Source organism: Podarcis gaigeae (genome assembly GCF_964106915.1).
Source record: "Podarcis gaigeae genome assembly, chromosome: Z".
NCBI classification, from domain to species: Eukaryota; Metazoa; Chordata; class Lepidosauria; order Squamata; family Lacertidae; genus Podarcis; species Podarcis gaigeae.
In genome coordinates this window covers 12,830,799-12,847,966 of record NC_139691.1, presented here as the reverse complement: position 1 = coordinate 12,847,966, position 17,168 = coordinate 12,830,799, and the positions used below count along the sequence as shown (strand labels likewise).

Genomic DNA, 17,168 nt, shown 5'->3' with positions numbered 1-17,168 from the left:
AAACCTCAGCGCCTGGTACTTGCTGATCGCAAGGTTGCCAGTTCAAATCCCCTGCGGCGGGGTGAGCTCCCGTCTTTCGGTCCCAGCTCCTGCCCACCTAGCAGATCGAAAGCACCCTTAAGTGCAAGTAGATAAATAGATACCGCTTTATAGCGGGAAGGTAAACGGCGTTTCCGTGTGCAGCACTGGTGCAGGCTCGCCAGAGCAGCTTCGTCACGCTGGCCACGTGACCCGGAAGCACTGGCTCTCGGCCTCTTGAGCGAGATGAGCGCGCAACCCTAGAGTTGGACACGACTGGCCCGTATGGGCAGGGGTACCTTTACCTTTAATGGCTACATACTACCCTGCAAGAACAACGGGTCCTACTTGTGAGCTTCTTAAAGGCATCTTAGCAGCTGCTATTGTGGAAACTAGCCTTTGATCTGCGCTACGAAGACTTGTACAATGTGTTATTTTGACAAAAGACTCATCTGTCTACCACCATTGTTTGGGGGGAGATGGGCAACTAGTTAGCAGTGTGAGATTAGTGTCTGAATGTGGAAAATCTGGATTTTCAAACATATAAAGCAGACTACTGCTGCCTTCCACCATATCAGAATCAATTTCAGCTTCCTCAAACCCAAATGGTACATGAATATAAAAGCTACGCTTCCTAGGCAGGAATGTATGGACAACTAAGTGACATCCATGGAAAAAAATGAAAGCTCTACCACATAGTAGCAGTAGGTTATTTTTATTTTTTTAAAAAACCTGGCAGAGAGAATGTGTGTGGGTGTGCGTAATGTATGTGTTTGGATGTATAGGCAGAAGAGGGTGCAGCCCACTCCCATTAAAATCCATTGCTAATTATTCTAACCATCCAAGAACTTTATTTTGAAAGAGCAGCAGGCACTTTACATGAAACCAACTTCATACTCAGCCCACCTAGTCTCAACTATGTACAAAAAGCTCTCTTGCATAATAAAACCCTTTTCCAACCCCCAAAACAAGGTATTCTCATTTTGCATCTGACATAACAGCTCCCCACCCCGCCCCATCCCAAAACCCCAAATAATTGTTAAATTTAAATTAATGTCTCACTCACCCACACACACTTGGCTAGAGCAATAGCTGTTCTGGAAGCAGGTGCTTGCACATAAACGGGCTGCCCCCACTTCCCTTCACAACACAGACTCCCCTCCCAGCTCCTGCCTTGATAGTCAGAAAACAAGAATACATAAAACTGCCCCACCACCACCACCTCTGTTAAAGGACACTGTTCCAAGAGAGGAAGGAGGGACACCCCTGCCTGCCACATACACACACAGTATTCAGTAGATTGTGGTTCCTAGAAGAGTGGACCAAAGTATCGGTGTAGCCAGTACTTCTTCCTGACTCCAACAGAGTTCTTGGTGTCTCAATTCCAGAGAACATAAAGTCTTTTAAACAGTTTTTCGTGCAGTCAGGACTCTGACTATGGAGCCTAGGCCACCTACTGCTAATGCCTGCGACAGGAAGAGAAAGAAAAGTTAGTTTATGGGCCAGTTCAAGCCCACCCCAGCAAATGAGGCAGTGAATGATAAGCATTTGTGCTCACCCAATCTGCAGAACCTCTAAAAAAGGTACACCACCTCTTCATGTAAAACCAGTTAATTTTATGGGCTGACTAACCAGGCTGTATCAATCTCTCTCGCTATTTCTTTTTTCTTTTCTTTTTTGAGGTGGGGGGGAGAGAAGAACCCATCTATTTTCTGCTGACTTTAATGTTGCTTTTTTATGTGGAGTTCACTGATTCCCCCCTATTGTTAGCCCTTTGGCTCTACGAATCCCTTTACCCCAGGCCAGGCAATAAGATAGGGAGAATGCTGTGCTTGAATAGCTGAGGATGGGAGCTTCTGCTAGACTTCATTCTGAGTCTTCTGTGCACATGGGATGGGAAAACCATAAGCAAGGCTAGCCTCCATAACCCTACAGTTGTAATGGCTTTGGGCAGGTGCAGCTTCTTACCCTCAGGTGGCTGAATTTGCTCTTGGAAGCTGTGAGAAACCGCAGCACAAGGCAGGCTTCTTTTCTTTGCACTTACAGCCCTGCAGAGTGGTGCAAACAATGGTGCACAAGCCAGACACTGTACCAAACCTCTCTTGGAAACACCTTGCTGCTCTGAGCCTGGCAGGCCACACAGAAACTCTTCTTTCTAAGCTATCTGATTTCACAAACTCCACACTCCCCATCCCCGCCACATCAGCCCACTTTGGGCATAAGCTTTCGTTTCCATTGGAAACGAAAGCAAGCAGAAACAGGTTTCATGTTGTCATGAGAACACAAAAGTCGTCCGTCCCCAACCCGCCCACTGGTACATCTGCACCTCTTGAGAGGCAAGTATTGAGTATCGCTGCACTGCCAACCCTGGAAAAGTCACTAACAGAAAGGCTGGTACAACATTTATGTCTTTCTTGCCATCAACTCTAATTTTGTATGTTGCATTTTCATCCCTCCATAGATTACACTTCTCAAGAGCCCCTCCCCTGCCTCGCCCCAATCCTCATCCTCTTGCAGGCAAGAGTGTTTTGTACAGGTGGGCAGTGACAGGTCACTGGCCCTTCAAAAAGACCCGACCTGCTGAATCACGTGGATTAGGACCTCTAAGCTGGGAGAGAAATCACCTACCTTTTCATGCCACTGGAGTAGTATTGCACTGCTATTTTCTGTTGGCTTTTCAAATCCTTTATAAATGTACTTCATTAACAAGTCAATACCGTTGCTGTCTAAGGAGTTCACAGCCTGCTCAATCTCGCTGCCTCTAAAGGAGGTCAGAACCTTCAGCACCACTTCCTGGGCCCGCTCCTGGAGAGACAGGCAACAAGAGAAGAATAAGACCGCAAATACAACCCAACCGACACCAGCTGTTTCCCAGGAACTCACTTAACAGCAAAGGCAGGATCCAGAAACAAGTCTTTTCATATTACCAAAAACACACTAGATCAGTCTTTCCCAAAGGGGTCACTATTGACCTTATGGGGTGAACAGGGAAGTGAATGAAGATCTAGAGATAAAAAAAGGCGGAGGGGTGGAAAAGAAGTTTAGGAGGTAGAGTTGGGAAGATTTAATTAGGAACTATGAACCTCAGAAATAAAGCACAAGGGCATGTACAGAGTGCATCTCCCTTGTCAATGAGGAACCCCTGTGTTTTATAAGATTGTTCAACAGTACTGTACTACAGTACTATCTTTTACATTTTATGATACCTAGTAATGGTGATTAATGACTAATAAATGTTGATTAAAGGAGGAATGCTCAGAACCTTCTCTGCCGGAAAAGATACCCTTAGCTTGGTGAGCTTTTGGTTGACTGCTGTTATATTTGTGGTATCCACTGCTATTTTTCTAGCAAAAAGGGGGCTGGAATTCACCATGAACTTATAATGGCAATAGTGCCCACCTGAGAGGTGCCAGAACTGAGTTCTGGCGAGGTCTGGCTGAAAAAAAAGCCCTGGTAGTAGCAGGACATTGGGAAGAACCATGCTCCCAATATGTTGGAGCTGTGGCATCAGGAAGCGGTGGAAGATGGCATTTATGAAGATATACGGAGTAGCTTCATTACTTACACTACCACAACTAAGCGTAACTGTAACACAATCTCTGGAAAGATGTTCTTGAAGGATTTAAGATGACTCTTGTTCTTCCTCTTCAAGGCAATGTGGAATTTGTTTATGTAATACATTTTTGATGGCTTGTGTTTTTTAAAAAAAGAGCAATACAAAAATGGAGTGCCCCCAGCCAGGCACTGGTGAGCAATTAGGGAGACAGGCACTTACATTCTAGTGTTTGTAACCAGAAGGTCTCCAGATTCTAAGCATTTCTGATTATCAAAACAATGACTTTCTCCAGGATTCAACTTACCTTTGCTGCATGGTTCTTTGTGTTGACAGGAGAATTCTGTAAAGCCGCATGGAAAGCTCTGAGCATATCACCTGTGCAGCCACGTAGGTCAAGGAACTAAAGCAACTGAGCTGACCCACACAACACACACAAAACCAGCACCCTGTACCAGGCCTGGAAATTTAACCAGGGTCTCTCAGCACTCGCTGCACAGTGACACATTAGCTAGACCCAAGGACATCAATTTGGGCACTGACCAACCCTGAGGAAACCCAACCATTGCCAGACAGCCTACAATTCCCTCTAGTAAAGGAAATGCTGACGACTTGGCTTCTGCCACTACAATTCCTAATTCACCAGTTACAGAAACGGGCATCCATTGAGTGTGTGTGAGGCAGGCAAAGATGCCCCACAAGGCACTTCATTTATCAAGCAAATAAAGGAAAAACATTGAAGCTGGAACCAGTCTTCCCAAATTAGAACTTGCTCCCCTCTCCCATGTGATGAACATTATTTAGTGCCTTTCATTTTTTTGTTGCCCTGAAATTACTCCACAAGGAGTCCATTAGAATCTCCATCACACAAAGCGTCACTGATTGCAAGGAAAGCCTCCTCCCGTGCCAAGGTCAATCTCCTCTACACTTATTAAAAGAAACTTCACATTATAGTTGACAGGAAACCCTTTATCATCCAAAGCAGAAGTGACAGAACCATCAGGTCAAGGAAACCTGATGTCTCAGACATCCTTGGAACTTATCAGTATAACTCTCCCATTATTACAACAAATCTGATTTTGTTAATCTTTCTCCTTAAAGCTTCTTTAAAATGATAATAATATTATGTTCTACTTATGCGGCTGCCAGGATACCAAGGAATCAGAAAAGACACCAAGGGAACAGTAGATAAAAAGGCTGCATTTATTATTAAATCTCCACAAACACACTAAAGATTAAAAGTGCCCCTTATTTTTTATGGTTGTCTTTACTTAGCTGAAATGAGTAAGACTGAACTCACAGCAGCAGTGAGCTGGTGTTGCCAGTGGCTGCAAGGAATTTAAACCCATACAAAGTTCAAACCTTTCACTAAAATGAATTAGGGCTGCTAAACTTGCAAAGACCCGTCTACACACACAAACAAATGCTTTCACCACATACACACAAAAAAAGAAAACTAAACAGCCTGCAACCCATCTCATGGATGGCACACATATAAGAGGACTTCCAGCCTTGAAACCAGTGAGCAAGTAGCAGCCTACACAGCAACTAAGGCTATTTTTGTTGCCTTTCAGGGAAACAGTCTCAAATGTCCATTCAGCTGAATGGTGGTGGGAGATGGACTAGGACACACACTCACTTTCCTCAAATATACCCAGCACCCCACATGAGCATCACAACTCCAAATTTAAGGATAGCTACAAGAAACTGAAGACTGCTCAACCTTCTTAGTTGGTCTTAGGCATTTGCAGCTAAACAGTAGCAAGAAGGTAAGTGATTTCCTCAATATACATGAGGCAGTTGCTAAGGGGAGTCCCACTGCCTACCTATGCAATCTTCTTAACTACCTGATACCTGTTTCTTCTCAACACTCTTTTAACCAACACAGGATCTTTCAAATTTTCTTGTACTGTTGTCTCTCACAAAACAAGTAAAGCTACCATAGAAACATTTTGAGCAAGGTGCTAAAGGTCAGGTTTCAGAACACCAGTTTGGAAGATTAAACTCGAGGTTTTAAAATAGCAAATACACAACCCTACTCCTCAGCACCACAGTTCTAATTCACTGTCACATCCCAGTACACAGACCAGTTTTGCTGGGAGACCAGGAATTCCTTCAATCTAACCACCAAAGTTATACACTGCAAATGAATTTGCAGGCAAGGGTGGAAGCGAAAACCTTTGGTTACAGTAAGTGGTAAAGAATTTTTTGTACAGACTAAATGAGACAAGACATCCAAATATGCTAGCAGCACAGAAAAAGCCTGTGTGACCTATGCATGTTACAGCATTCAAATTTAAAAGGCATTGACCTCTTAATAAAAGGAACAATCTGGGTTATGTCCCTCGGTGGTTGGCAGCAGAGTTTTCTGATCATCTTTATACCAGTTTAACACTATTCGTTCATTGAAAAGTTGCAAAAGACAGCAGGGAGTGGAATATTCTTTTCCTTCATAGGAACTCTCAATGGTTTGATTTAATTCACCAGTAATGGTGATTTCACAACTTGGCAAATCCTGGAAGAACAGCACCCAAAGTGTCTTGTTTCATTCACTAAGGGATGAAGAATAGACCCTAAATCACCCACAACACTCACCTAGTGTTAGAAACTCAGATATATAAACTAGGCACCAAATTGCTCCTTAAACCAAGGTTTCCGTCTCCAAAACGGAATGTGTAGTTGCCATTTGGGGGCAAGATATCTCAAAAGTCTTATTTTTCAGTTTTGGACTAACTATGATTGATTGATTATCAGTTAAATATCTGGCTAGTTTAGAGGACAACCTTGAGCTAGGTTAAAAGCTTTGAGAACTTAACGAAGAAAAGTCACTTGATCCAGGGACAGTCAACATATGCATTGGCCTCTTCCTATCTCTTTTATGAATGGTGATATGGACCATTCATAACATAAGAATATTCTTCACAACTGTGAGCAGGGCAGTGGGGTGGGGTAAGTGAAGACAAGCTACAATTAATTATAACATTGTTCACTGCTTCAGCTCAGGCTGCACAGAAAAAGCATTTTGGTTCCTGAAATTCATTCTGATTGTACAGATAAAGTATAACTGATAGAATTCTACAGGATGTGGTATTGGTGTGTGAAAACAGTCAAGAGCCAATGATCCCCAGGCATGCACCTCCAGATGGTGAAGATGTCAGGTAGCAAGTGGCCAACAGGCAGGTGCAAAATGCAGCTGGCTAATTTCAAACACTACAACACTACCCTCACCAGCAGCAAACCCATGTTTTTCAAACTTCACACTTCTACAGGGAATACCTTCTATGCAGATCTGTCTGCGAAAGAACCCCATTCATATCTGGTGCAGAATACATTTGCATTGCAGATAATCCTAAAGGTTACTGCACTGTAACTATGCACTGCATCACTGTAGCCCCATAAAAACCTAAGGCTGTACATTGCAGGGGAAGATAGTTTGTTAGTTAACCAATCTTTCAGGAAGCACCCCCACCCCCAAATTACTAATCTTGTGGAGGGGCTCCTAGAATCCCAGAAATAAGTTTGTAAACCACAGCTTTAAACAACAAAATGAGAAGGAGTGAAAAAACAATCATGTTGATTTGTAATTCTTGTTATCTACAAGGATGCAGTTAACTTTGGATTTCAGACTCTGGCATAACTAACAGCTACCTAAAAATTAAAAAGACGCCTATCCAAAGCAGGAACCCAAGCTCTGGAAATTGCTTTCATACAGAGTTCACAGGACTTCTTCAGCCAAGCAGAAATATGCTTCAACCAACTGCACAGCCTACTCTCAGCAAAGAATAACAATATTTAAGTGCAGAGACTAGTGTGTTCCATTTAACCAAGAGAACAACTTATGGAAATCCAATGGCAAAGGAGATGAAAGGTAGAGAAAGCCAAGAGGTGCCACACCTGGGAGAGTCATCATTAGAAGCATGAACAATACCGTTTCAAAGCATCTCATCTTGAGAATCTCAAAGCATTTAACACTTCTGTTCATAATTCTGCCATTGTGAGTCACATCCCCTTCATCTCATAAAGCTTATACTTCTGAATCTATGGGGTTATTCTTGCTGGAAAGATACACATGCCAACTACTGAGAGCGAGAAAGCAAGCAAGCAGATAGGACAAACCCAGCAGCAAATATACTGTTTGAACCCACGAAAGAGCTGATAATACTATTGATTCTGTAACATGCTGGCCTTTCCTGTCTTTTGTAGTGCGTCAGCTGTCACTGGCCTCCTTGGAATATTACAGACGGTACAAGGTCACACTTTAAATACATTATTTCAGTCTCTCAGCAAGCACTGTCCAAGACAGAGCTGCATCAATTCAGCTCTGGTTACATTTCAACATCTTTTTTTTGGAGCAAAAGCACACACTCATATTTTAACATCTTTCTTTCTCTCCTGGAAATGACAGAAGCAATAGCTTCCTGACCTGTTGGTCTCTGAACTGGACTTTCTGCTCCTCATTCCAGAAAGCACAGGCTCCCATTTCACCATTAGGCACAGGCAGGGCCACATTTGCCAATTCCGGCTGGCACGAACAAGCCCGCCCCTGTCACCAGCACCCTTCAGAGATCCAGTAAGGCAAGTGCCTTCTTGCCAAACCTGATTCCATGCATGACGGAAGCCTGCCTCACGACCCTTACGCATGTTTTTAATTGCTTACACACTGTGGAAAGCCGCGGGGTAGGGCTAACCTCATACCACCTGGTCTCTTTACACACTCATAACCCTTCCCCAACACAGCTTGTTCAGATGCACACACACACATTTTTCAGACAGTGTTTCTGCAGGTATCTGAAGCTCCTCGGATCATTCACACAATTTTCCAGACCCAAGCTGCCCCTCCTTGTAATGACTAGACAAGAATGGCAACAATCAGCAACCACTACAAGTAAAGCAACTTCCAGAAGGCTACAGGTATTAAGGACCAAGCCTTAAGACAGTTCCTTCACTAGAGGCTGCTTCACCCTACCCTGGGCGATTTTCAAATGCCAGCTCCATCCATACCCCTCCCTTTTCAACCTCTGCCTTCTTAAAAACGGATGAGCACCCCTGAGGACTACCCAGACCCTCTGATGGAAGAAAAACGTTATTATGAAGTCCATTACAGTATTACCTTGGTTTAAGAACTTAATTCGTTCTGGAGGTCCGTTCTTAACCTGAAACTGTTCTTAACCTGAGGTACTTTAGCTAATGGGGCCTCCTGCTGCCACCACGCCACCACCACGCAATTTCTGTTCTCATCCTGAAGCAAAGTTCTTAACCCAAGGTACTATTTCTGGGTTGGCGGAGTCTGTAACCTGAAGTGTCTGTAACCTGAGGTACCATTGTACTAGGTAAAGGAGGACTCACTCCCCCCACTAAATGAAATCATAGGAAGCTAAGGGTTGTGCACAACTAAGTTCTGCTCAGAACAGACCCACTGAAATGAATAAACCAAGAGTGACATGCACATCAATTTCAATGGGTGTAGGACTAACACTGGATAAAACTCTAGCTATCTTATTGGACAAAAGGAGAGACAGTGTTTTGATGTGAAGCAAATTCTGCCAATGCCAAAAGGGGAAAGTCAGAGATGAGGTGTTTAGGAGAATGAATATATTCTCAAGGCTTTCCAGAGTTTCACAGTAGGGTAAATGGCTAACTACGCACTTGCCTGATCTTGCAAAGTCTACATTCCTCTTCAGTGACAGTTGCTCGAAGAGAGAGAATGATAAGCAGTGAAGTGGACAGAAATATTCCAGGGAGGGGGGAGAAATAAAAGAATGGTGCCTTCTCCATAAAAGCAGCTACAACAAGAGATACAACCAACTCCTTAGAATCTATCAGGGAAGGAAAGATCAGGCAGAAGAGGACAATCTAGCACAGTGGCCTACAAATCGTCAGTACCCATTACTGAGTCCATTATTCTCTGTACTGTCCACACTGACTTGCAGCAGATATCCAGGATTTCAAAATGGGTTCTGTCCTAGTCCTACCTAGAGATGTCAGAGGGGAAATATCGGACCCTTTGCATGCAAACCAAAGACTACCACTGAGATACAGTCCTTCCCCTATATGGTAAAAAACATTATGAGGTGATCCCTCAATTCACATTGAGCTTAAAGGAGAATCCCTGTTCTGGATAAAATTAATGTTTTTTCACAGATTAATACAAAGACAATGGGAAGAGAAGAGATGAAAGCACCCAGGCACATGGGGAGAAAAGGGTTTAAAAAGAATGCCCCATGAAACAGAGCAGGGAAGAGAATAAAGATGAGAAGTAATGGCCCATATGGGAGAAGAGGGAGAAAGGTGGGCAGCAGAGAAATGCCCCAAAGCACACTGGGGAGAGAGTAGCAGGAAATGAAGGCACTGAGGCACACAGAGACAAAAGTGGGCAAAAACAAAGGGATCTCCAAGAGTACGGGTAGGGGGGGAAATAGAGGGAGGCTGAAGAGAAGCAATGCCCAAGGCACACAGGAAAAAAAAAATAAGACAGCTTCCTACGTTCCTTTTTTATTTAGCAGTCCTTGCTCAAACAACAGAACATTAGCTTTGCATGCAGAAGGGCCCTAGCTGGATCCTCAACAGCATCCCCAGGTAAGGATGGGAGAGATCCCCCTGCCTCAAACCCTATTAGAGAGCTGCTGCCAGTCCGTGCGGACAACACTGAACTAGGCGGACCGACGGTCTGACTCTGTATTTAAAAGCACATCTTTATTCAGCACTAGCATTTCACTTTATCTCTAATGGGGGTGGACCACAGCTGAGTGGCACAGCACATGCTTTGCACGCGAAAGGTCTCCAGTTCAATCCCCAACGACATCTCTAGGGAGGGTTGGAAGCCTGGAAGACAGAGAGACAGACAGACAGAGACACCACACACACACACACACACACACACACACACACACCCCACCCCGCTGCCTGAAACCCTGGAAGGGCGCCTTGCCAGTCAAGGGTGGGCGACATCGAGGGGCCTCCGGGGTCGCTCGCTCGGGCCGAGAAAGGATATTGCCGCAGCGCCGCCTCCACCTCCGGGCCGGCTCCTCCCTCCGCCTCCGCCGCGCCGGCCCCGCTCCCCGCATCGGCGCCGTCGGGCTCTTCCACGAAGCGGTTCTCGTCGAACTGATCGATGTCGAGGCGGCGGAAGCGCGAGGAGAGCGAGCTCCGCGCCATAGCTGAGCCGGACGGCAGCCGGGCGCTCTCCCGAGGCGCCGCCGCCACAGCCACGCACGCCGCCGCCGCCGAGGCTACACTTCCCTCCTCAGGACAGCACTGCCCGGAAAAGGAAACCCCGCCCGCCCGCCTGCCAGGGCGAGGGCGGGGCCGACTGACAGGCGCGGTCAACCCACCCTCTGGGCGGGGCCTAGCCTGCGGCGAGGGCGGAGGGCGAGAAAGAGTGAGGAGGAGAAGCTCCCGTTGGGTCTGCGTCACTCCGCCTCGAGCGGGTCTCACCCACGTGACCTCACAACGCAACCACCTTCCCCGCCTCCCCGCTCGGAGCATCTTTTTTTCCCGCTCTCTCCCCTTTCCATAGCTGTCAACTTTCCCTTTTTTATGGGAAATTCCCTTATTCCAGCGCAGTTTTCCGCTGCTATCCCGGATTGTTAGAGATCCCGTAGCCTGTCCCCAGGACAGGTGAGGCTACTGATCCCTTATTTTCAAATCCGAAAGTTGACAGCTATGCCCCCTTTCCTTCAGTGCCACTTCGATTTGGGATTCGAATTAAAAGTGCACCTTTTAAATAAAGATGCATATGCGTGTCCGCGGCCTCAATTCATAAACCACAATGCGGTTATGTTAATCTGCCTAATCTCTTAATATAAACAGCTACGAGAACCTGATTCACTTTCACCTCAATTCACTCCGGTTTCTCTGTTGAACTTTGGCCCTTTTCAAAATGGCCAATACCCACGTCAATTTACCTCGGTCCAATTCAACTTCAATTCATTTCACATTTTGCTTGTTTCAATTTCCCTCCAATCAGCTTCATTTAAAAAAAAAAAATCCAGCCAGTCTGCTTTGTTTTCAGTGCATCATATTTCAAATCCCTGGGCAGGAGGGTGGGAGGCAGGGGAATTACTGCAGGTCTAGGAAGCTGGTCAAGTCCGTTTCATTTCAAGGGGCCTACAAAACAAGTACAGTGGACGCTCCAGTTGCGAACGTGATCTGTGCAGGAGGCACGTTTGCAACCTGCAGCACCACATCTGTGCACGCACAGATTGCGATTTGGCACTTATGCGCAAAGTGTGATTTAGTGTTCCTGCACATAGGTGAGCGCCGAAACCTGGATGTAACCCATTCCGGTACTTCCGGGGTTCGGCACATCCGTAACCTGAAAACGCACAACCTGAAGCGTCTGTAAATTGAGGTATGACTGTACTGTTACACTTCAGTCTCTCAAATCACTCTCTGTACGTCTACATTTTAAAAAAGTATAATCAAGCTTGGCAAATTATTTACAACAAATGCTAGATTATGGTTGCATCCAGACAAAGGGGAGTTATTGCACAAATGTATTGTTTGGATCCTATTTTTGTGTGCATGTGACTGGGACACAAGTGTCCTCACATTCCAGTTTCTAAGTCATTCATATTCATTGCTATTCTGCCATTTGCCATCCACACCAGTGGCAAGAGCTTGATGGAATATATTCATGCTGTTTGGGATTATTTCCCATCTTAATCACTCCTCCGCTATATTTTTCCATTCTTGGAGCATGGGCAAGTATTACTGCATCTGCATGTGTGCACACTCTTTTAAAAATATCCACAGGAAGAAGAGCAAACATTGCTAGTCCATAGTTATGTTTCAGAATGGAGGGAAATTAGGGCATATATTTTTTGTAGGTAGTGTGAGGGCAATATCCATTTCCACTGTGTTTTTCAAAAGAAATATTCAGGTCTTGAACAATAATGCTCTCAATATGCTGCTTAGCGGGCATAGATTGCAATATCCAAAAAATATTAAGAAGCTGTAGGCTTCCATTAAAGTACAATCTCAGATTCCACCCCACACCTTTAAAACAACCAACAAAACAGCAGTAAAATACTTAAATTATCATAAAGAAGTATTGTGCAAAAACCTCCCTATTAAAAAAACCCCACATTAGTCATTATGCACTGTAATTACAGTTTATTGTGTACACCCACACACATTTACACTGTGAAGATGTTGAGAAAACAGCTGCTTCAAACTGGGTTGTCCATCGGATCCTAATGACAATAACTCGGTAGCTACAATTTTAAAAGTTATTATTGTGGCGTTTGCCCGTTCATTTGAAAATGTCTGTATGGGGGAGAGAAAGGGTTAACAGGCAGACCAATAGAAAAGCCAGAGGTGGAGCCTACCTGCTTATAAAAGGACTCAGCCTGAGGTTTGGGTTAGTTTTGATTGGTTGGGAAAGGCAGTTGGGAAAGCAGTTGGCAGTTGGAAATAGAGAGACAGTTAGTGCAGTTGGTTCTTATGTGAGGGGAGGTAGAAGAGTTAGAGACAGGATAAAATAAGACTAAGAAGGTAAAGAGTAACAACGTTTTGAATGCAGTTAAAGTTTATTTGTGTTTGCAATAAACTACACTTCTTTGTTAACTTAAGAACCTGACTGAGACTAAGTGATTTACCGGGGAGACCCTGGTTGGTGGCAGCGGATTAGTGGTGTACGTGAGATGACCGGGGGCTCTGTATGAATGCCACAATTATAAAGGACATTACAAGCATCACAGGAGATATACAGCAACATAAATCATTTGCAGTATTGTACAAGTGAAAATGCAAGTTAGTAATTCACTTCAATCCAGAAAGCCCCAGAAAATACTCCAACCTACCCCAAACTCCTGCATATTTTATTCTATATTCTATCTGCACAGGCTTTCCTTGAACCATAAACTCACTCTTATTACTGAATTTCTGTTTTCATAATACTGTTTATATCCAACTAAGTTCGACTTAGAGTAGAAGCAGCAAGTAGTAGGTCCCTTGCGTGGAAGAGATGGAAAATTCTTTGGGTGACAGAGAGAAGGTGGAACTACTCAGCATTTACTTTGCCTCAGTCTTCACCCAAAAGGAAAACTGTGCCCAACCTGGCGATAAAAAAATAAACAATGCAAGGAGAGAGCTGTAGCCCAAAATAGGAGGAAATGTGGTAAGGGAACACCTAATTTAAATGAATTCCGATCTTCAGGGTTTGAGGAGCTGCATCCAAGGGTACTAAAAGAGCTTGCGGATGTAATCTCAGTGTCTATAACAGGGGCCTGGGGACTGGATGTGGCCCAATCACCTTCTCAAGCCGGCCCATGAACAGTCTGGGAATCAGCGTATTTTTACATGAGTAGAATGCGTCCTTTTATTTAAAATGCATCTCTGGGTTATTTGTGGGGGCTGCCTGGTGTTTTTACAAGATTAGAATTGTCCTATTATTTAAATCTCTGGGTTATTTGTGGGGCAAATATTTGTTCATTTCCCCCCCACACATATAGTCCGGCCCACCACTTGGTCTGGGGCATGGTGGACCGGCCCACAGTTGAAAAACGTTGCTGACCCCTGGTCTATAATCTTTGAGAACTCTTGGAGAACAGGGGAGGTCCCTGCAGACTGGAGGGCAAATGTTGTCACAATTTTCAAAAAGGGGGAGAAATAAGTCCCAGGTGCTGTAACTGCCAACTGCCAATACCAGGAAAGGTCCTACAACAGATAACAGATAATTAATTATACAGTGGTACCTCATCAAGTGTCCAGGATCCATTCCGGAGCCCCGGAAACTCAACAAGAGAGACATTCTACAGAGCGTCGCTCTGCGTGTGTATCGGTTTAGCGCTTCTGCACATGCGCAAAGCGGCAAACGCAGAAGTAACCAGTTCCGGTACTTCTGGGTTTGCTTCGGATGTCCACTGAAATCGACGATCGAGGGGGCGGACATTCGTGGAGGTATGACTGTATGGTCAATCTGTGAGCACCTAGAAAAGGGTGCTGTAATTACTAAGACCCAGCATGAGTTTCTCATAACAACTCATGCGATACAAATCTGTTTTTTATATATACAGTGGACCCTCTAGTTCCGTACTGCTCTGGATACATAACTTTCGGGTAACGAACATGGCAAACCTGGAAGTATTCACCCCGCGCACATGCACAGAAGCACTCTGCGTGCCGCATGTGTGCAGAATCAGTGCCTCTGCCTACGGACCTTTTGGATTGCGGACGGACCCCTGAAACAAATTTAATTTGTATCTGGAGGGTCCACTGTAGTTATAAGCTTGGTGGTTCATGGCGATGTTGTGAACATAGTTTATCTTCATTTCAGTAAGTGTTTTGACAAAGCTCCCCATGATATTCTTGTGAAGCTGGTAAAATATGGACTGTACAAGGTAATTGTTAGGTGTATTTGTAGCTGGTTCATTGACGGAAACCAAAGAATGCTCACGGACATGTCCTCATCATCCAGGAAAAAAATGTTAGATGGGGTACTGCAGGGTTCTGTCCTGGGCCCATTCTTTTTCAACATCGTTACAGTCATACCTCGGGTTACGAATGCTGCAGGTTTTCGGGTAGCTGACCATGTCAAACCCAAAAGTACCGGAACGGGTTACATCTGGGTTTCGGCACTTGTTCAGAAGCGCAAAATGACATCACGTGCATACACAGAAGCGTATCACGCACAGACGCGGTGCTGTAGGTTGCAAACATGCCTCCCGCATGGCTCACGTTCACAGCCTGAGGTATGACTGTGTAAACAACCTTAACAGACTGGAGAACTGGGCCCAAATTAACAAATCAGTTTCAATAGGAACAAATCTAAGGTTCTAAACTTAGGCAGAAGACAGAAGTGCCTGGCGTGCTCTGGTCCATGGGGTCACGAAGAGTTGGACACGATTAAACGACTAAACAACAACTTAGGCAGGAAGAACCAACTGCACAAATATAAGATGGAAGACACCTGGCTTACTAGCAGTATCTGTGAATAGGATCTAGGGGTCTTAGTAGACCACAAGTTTAACATGTGTCAGCAGTGTGATGCAGCAGCAAATCAAGCTAAGGCAATTCTACGCTGCATCAACAGTAGTGTCCCAATCAACAGAAGTCAGACCAAACCTGGTGTACTGTGACCAGTTCTGGGAACCACAATTTAAAAAGGATATTAACAATCTTAGCGTGTGCAGAGGGCGATGAACCAAACCTTATGAGGAATAGATGAGGGAATTGGGTATGTTTAGCCTGGTAAAGAGGAAACTGAGAGATGTGATAGCCATCTTCAAATAGCTGAAGGACTGTCATATAGAGGAAGCTTGTTTTATCCTGCTCACGTCTAGGGCATGAACCAATGGATTCAAGTTGCAAGAAAGGAGATTTCCACTGAACATCAGGAAAAACATTCTGTGAGTAAGAGCTAATGAACAGTGGAACAGACTCCCATGAGAAGTGGTGGACTCTCCTTCCTTAGCGGTTTCTAAGAGTTTGGATGGTGATCTGCCAAGTATAATCTAGCTGAGATTCCTGCATTGCAGAGAGTTGGACTGGATGACTGTCAGGGTCCCTTCTATTCTGATTCTACAATTTTATGATTCTAAGACACACTGAAATTAAGGAACCCACATTGATTAATTTCAATGGGTTTTATAGAGCTAACTTTGGATACAGCTGTTTTTAGTATACTGTTTTATTATTGTATTTTTGTATACCACTTAAAGAGATGTTTAAATATTTAGCAGTTTAAGAAAGGCTTTTAACTAAATTTTAAAATATATTGACACAGGGAATAAGATTAAAACAGCAGTCCACAATGCAGAGCAGGGCTCTACTGTTAAGAAGCTATGTATATTATGTGGAGTTGGCAAAGCTGACTGACAGACTTCAGGGAAAGGATAGTAGGGATGTTGGAAAAGAGTGGGAACCCTTTACGTATATTATATTTGCAGAAACAAAGGAAGAATATTGACTTGATGGTAGGACTTAAATAAATGTTCGCAATTTTATGGATAGGGAACAAATAATGTAATAAAAGGGAAAATATGATATTTGTAGAAAATAGCAGAATATAATGAGGATAATAAATCAGAAATAGAAGTTGGGGGAAGTCCAAAGGGAGAGATGTTATGTAAACTGTATGTTATAAGTATATTTGTAATGAGAAAAAAGAATTTTTTTTAAAAAAAGAAGAAGCTATGCATAGGTCCTGTAAGCACATAGCCATGTATCCTTGTTACCAGGATCAATATCTCATCTCTATCTCATATACCAAATTGTTCACTTAAGCGGAAGTCATAGATATTTTCCACAGCTGTTAGCTCATCAGTGTTGATGAGAGGCAAGCTGCGAAGTACAGCAGAGAAGCAAAAGGTCATACACATAAACAGGAGGCAGTGGTCAAGGCAACCATAAAAACCGACATGTGAGAGAGGAGTTGGTCCATCTGCAAAAACAGCTTGACCACATTTGTAGAATTAGTGGATTTGGTGTAGCTAAGGTAACTTTTGTCATTTGAAAAAGATTTGTAAAAGCAATATAAAGTGAATATTTATACTTTGTACTTGAATATTTGTATCTTGGTTGAATTTGAACATCTACCGATGTGATACCAGGAAGGGCTATTAACAAAGAGGAACTTGGAAATCCAAAAAGTGTG

General features: G+C 44.0%; 1 protein-coding gene across 1 annotated transcript; it reads right to left on the bottom strand.

Annotated features, from left to right (window-relative positions):
- Window positions 1-846: 846 nt before the first annotated feature.
- Window positions 847-10,814, bottom strand: ARPC5L (actin related protein 2/3 complex subunit 5 like). The gene is made up of 4 exons (XM_083721259.1): window positions 10,563-10,814; window positions 3,879-3,951; window positions 2,647-2,823; window positions 847-1,484 (listed from the first exon to the last, which is right to left on the bottom strand). Exons 1-4 carry the CDS (start codon window positions 10,724-10,726, stop codon window positions 1,422-1,424), a joined length of 477 nt encoding a protein of 158 aa, XP_083577385.1. The 5' UTR covers window positions 10,727-10,814; the 3' UTR covers window positions 847-1,421.
- Window positions 10,815-17,168: the final 6,354 nt, after the last annotated feature.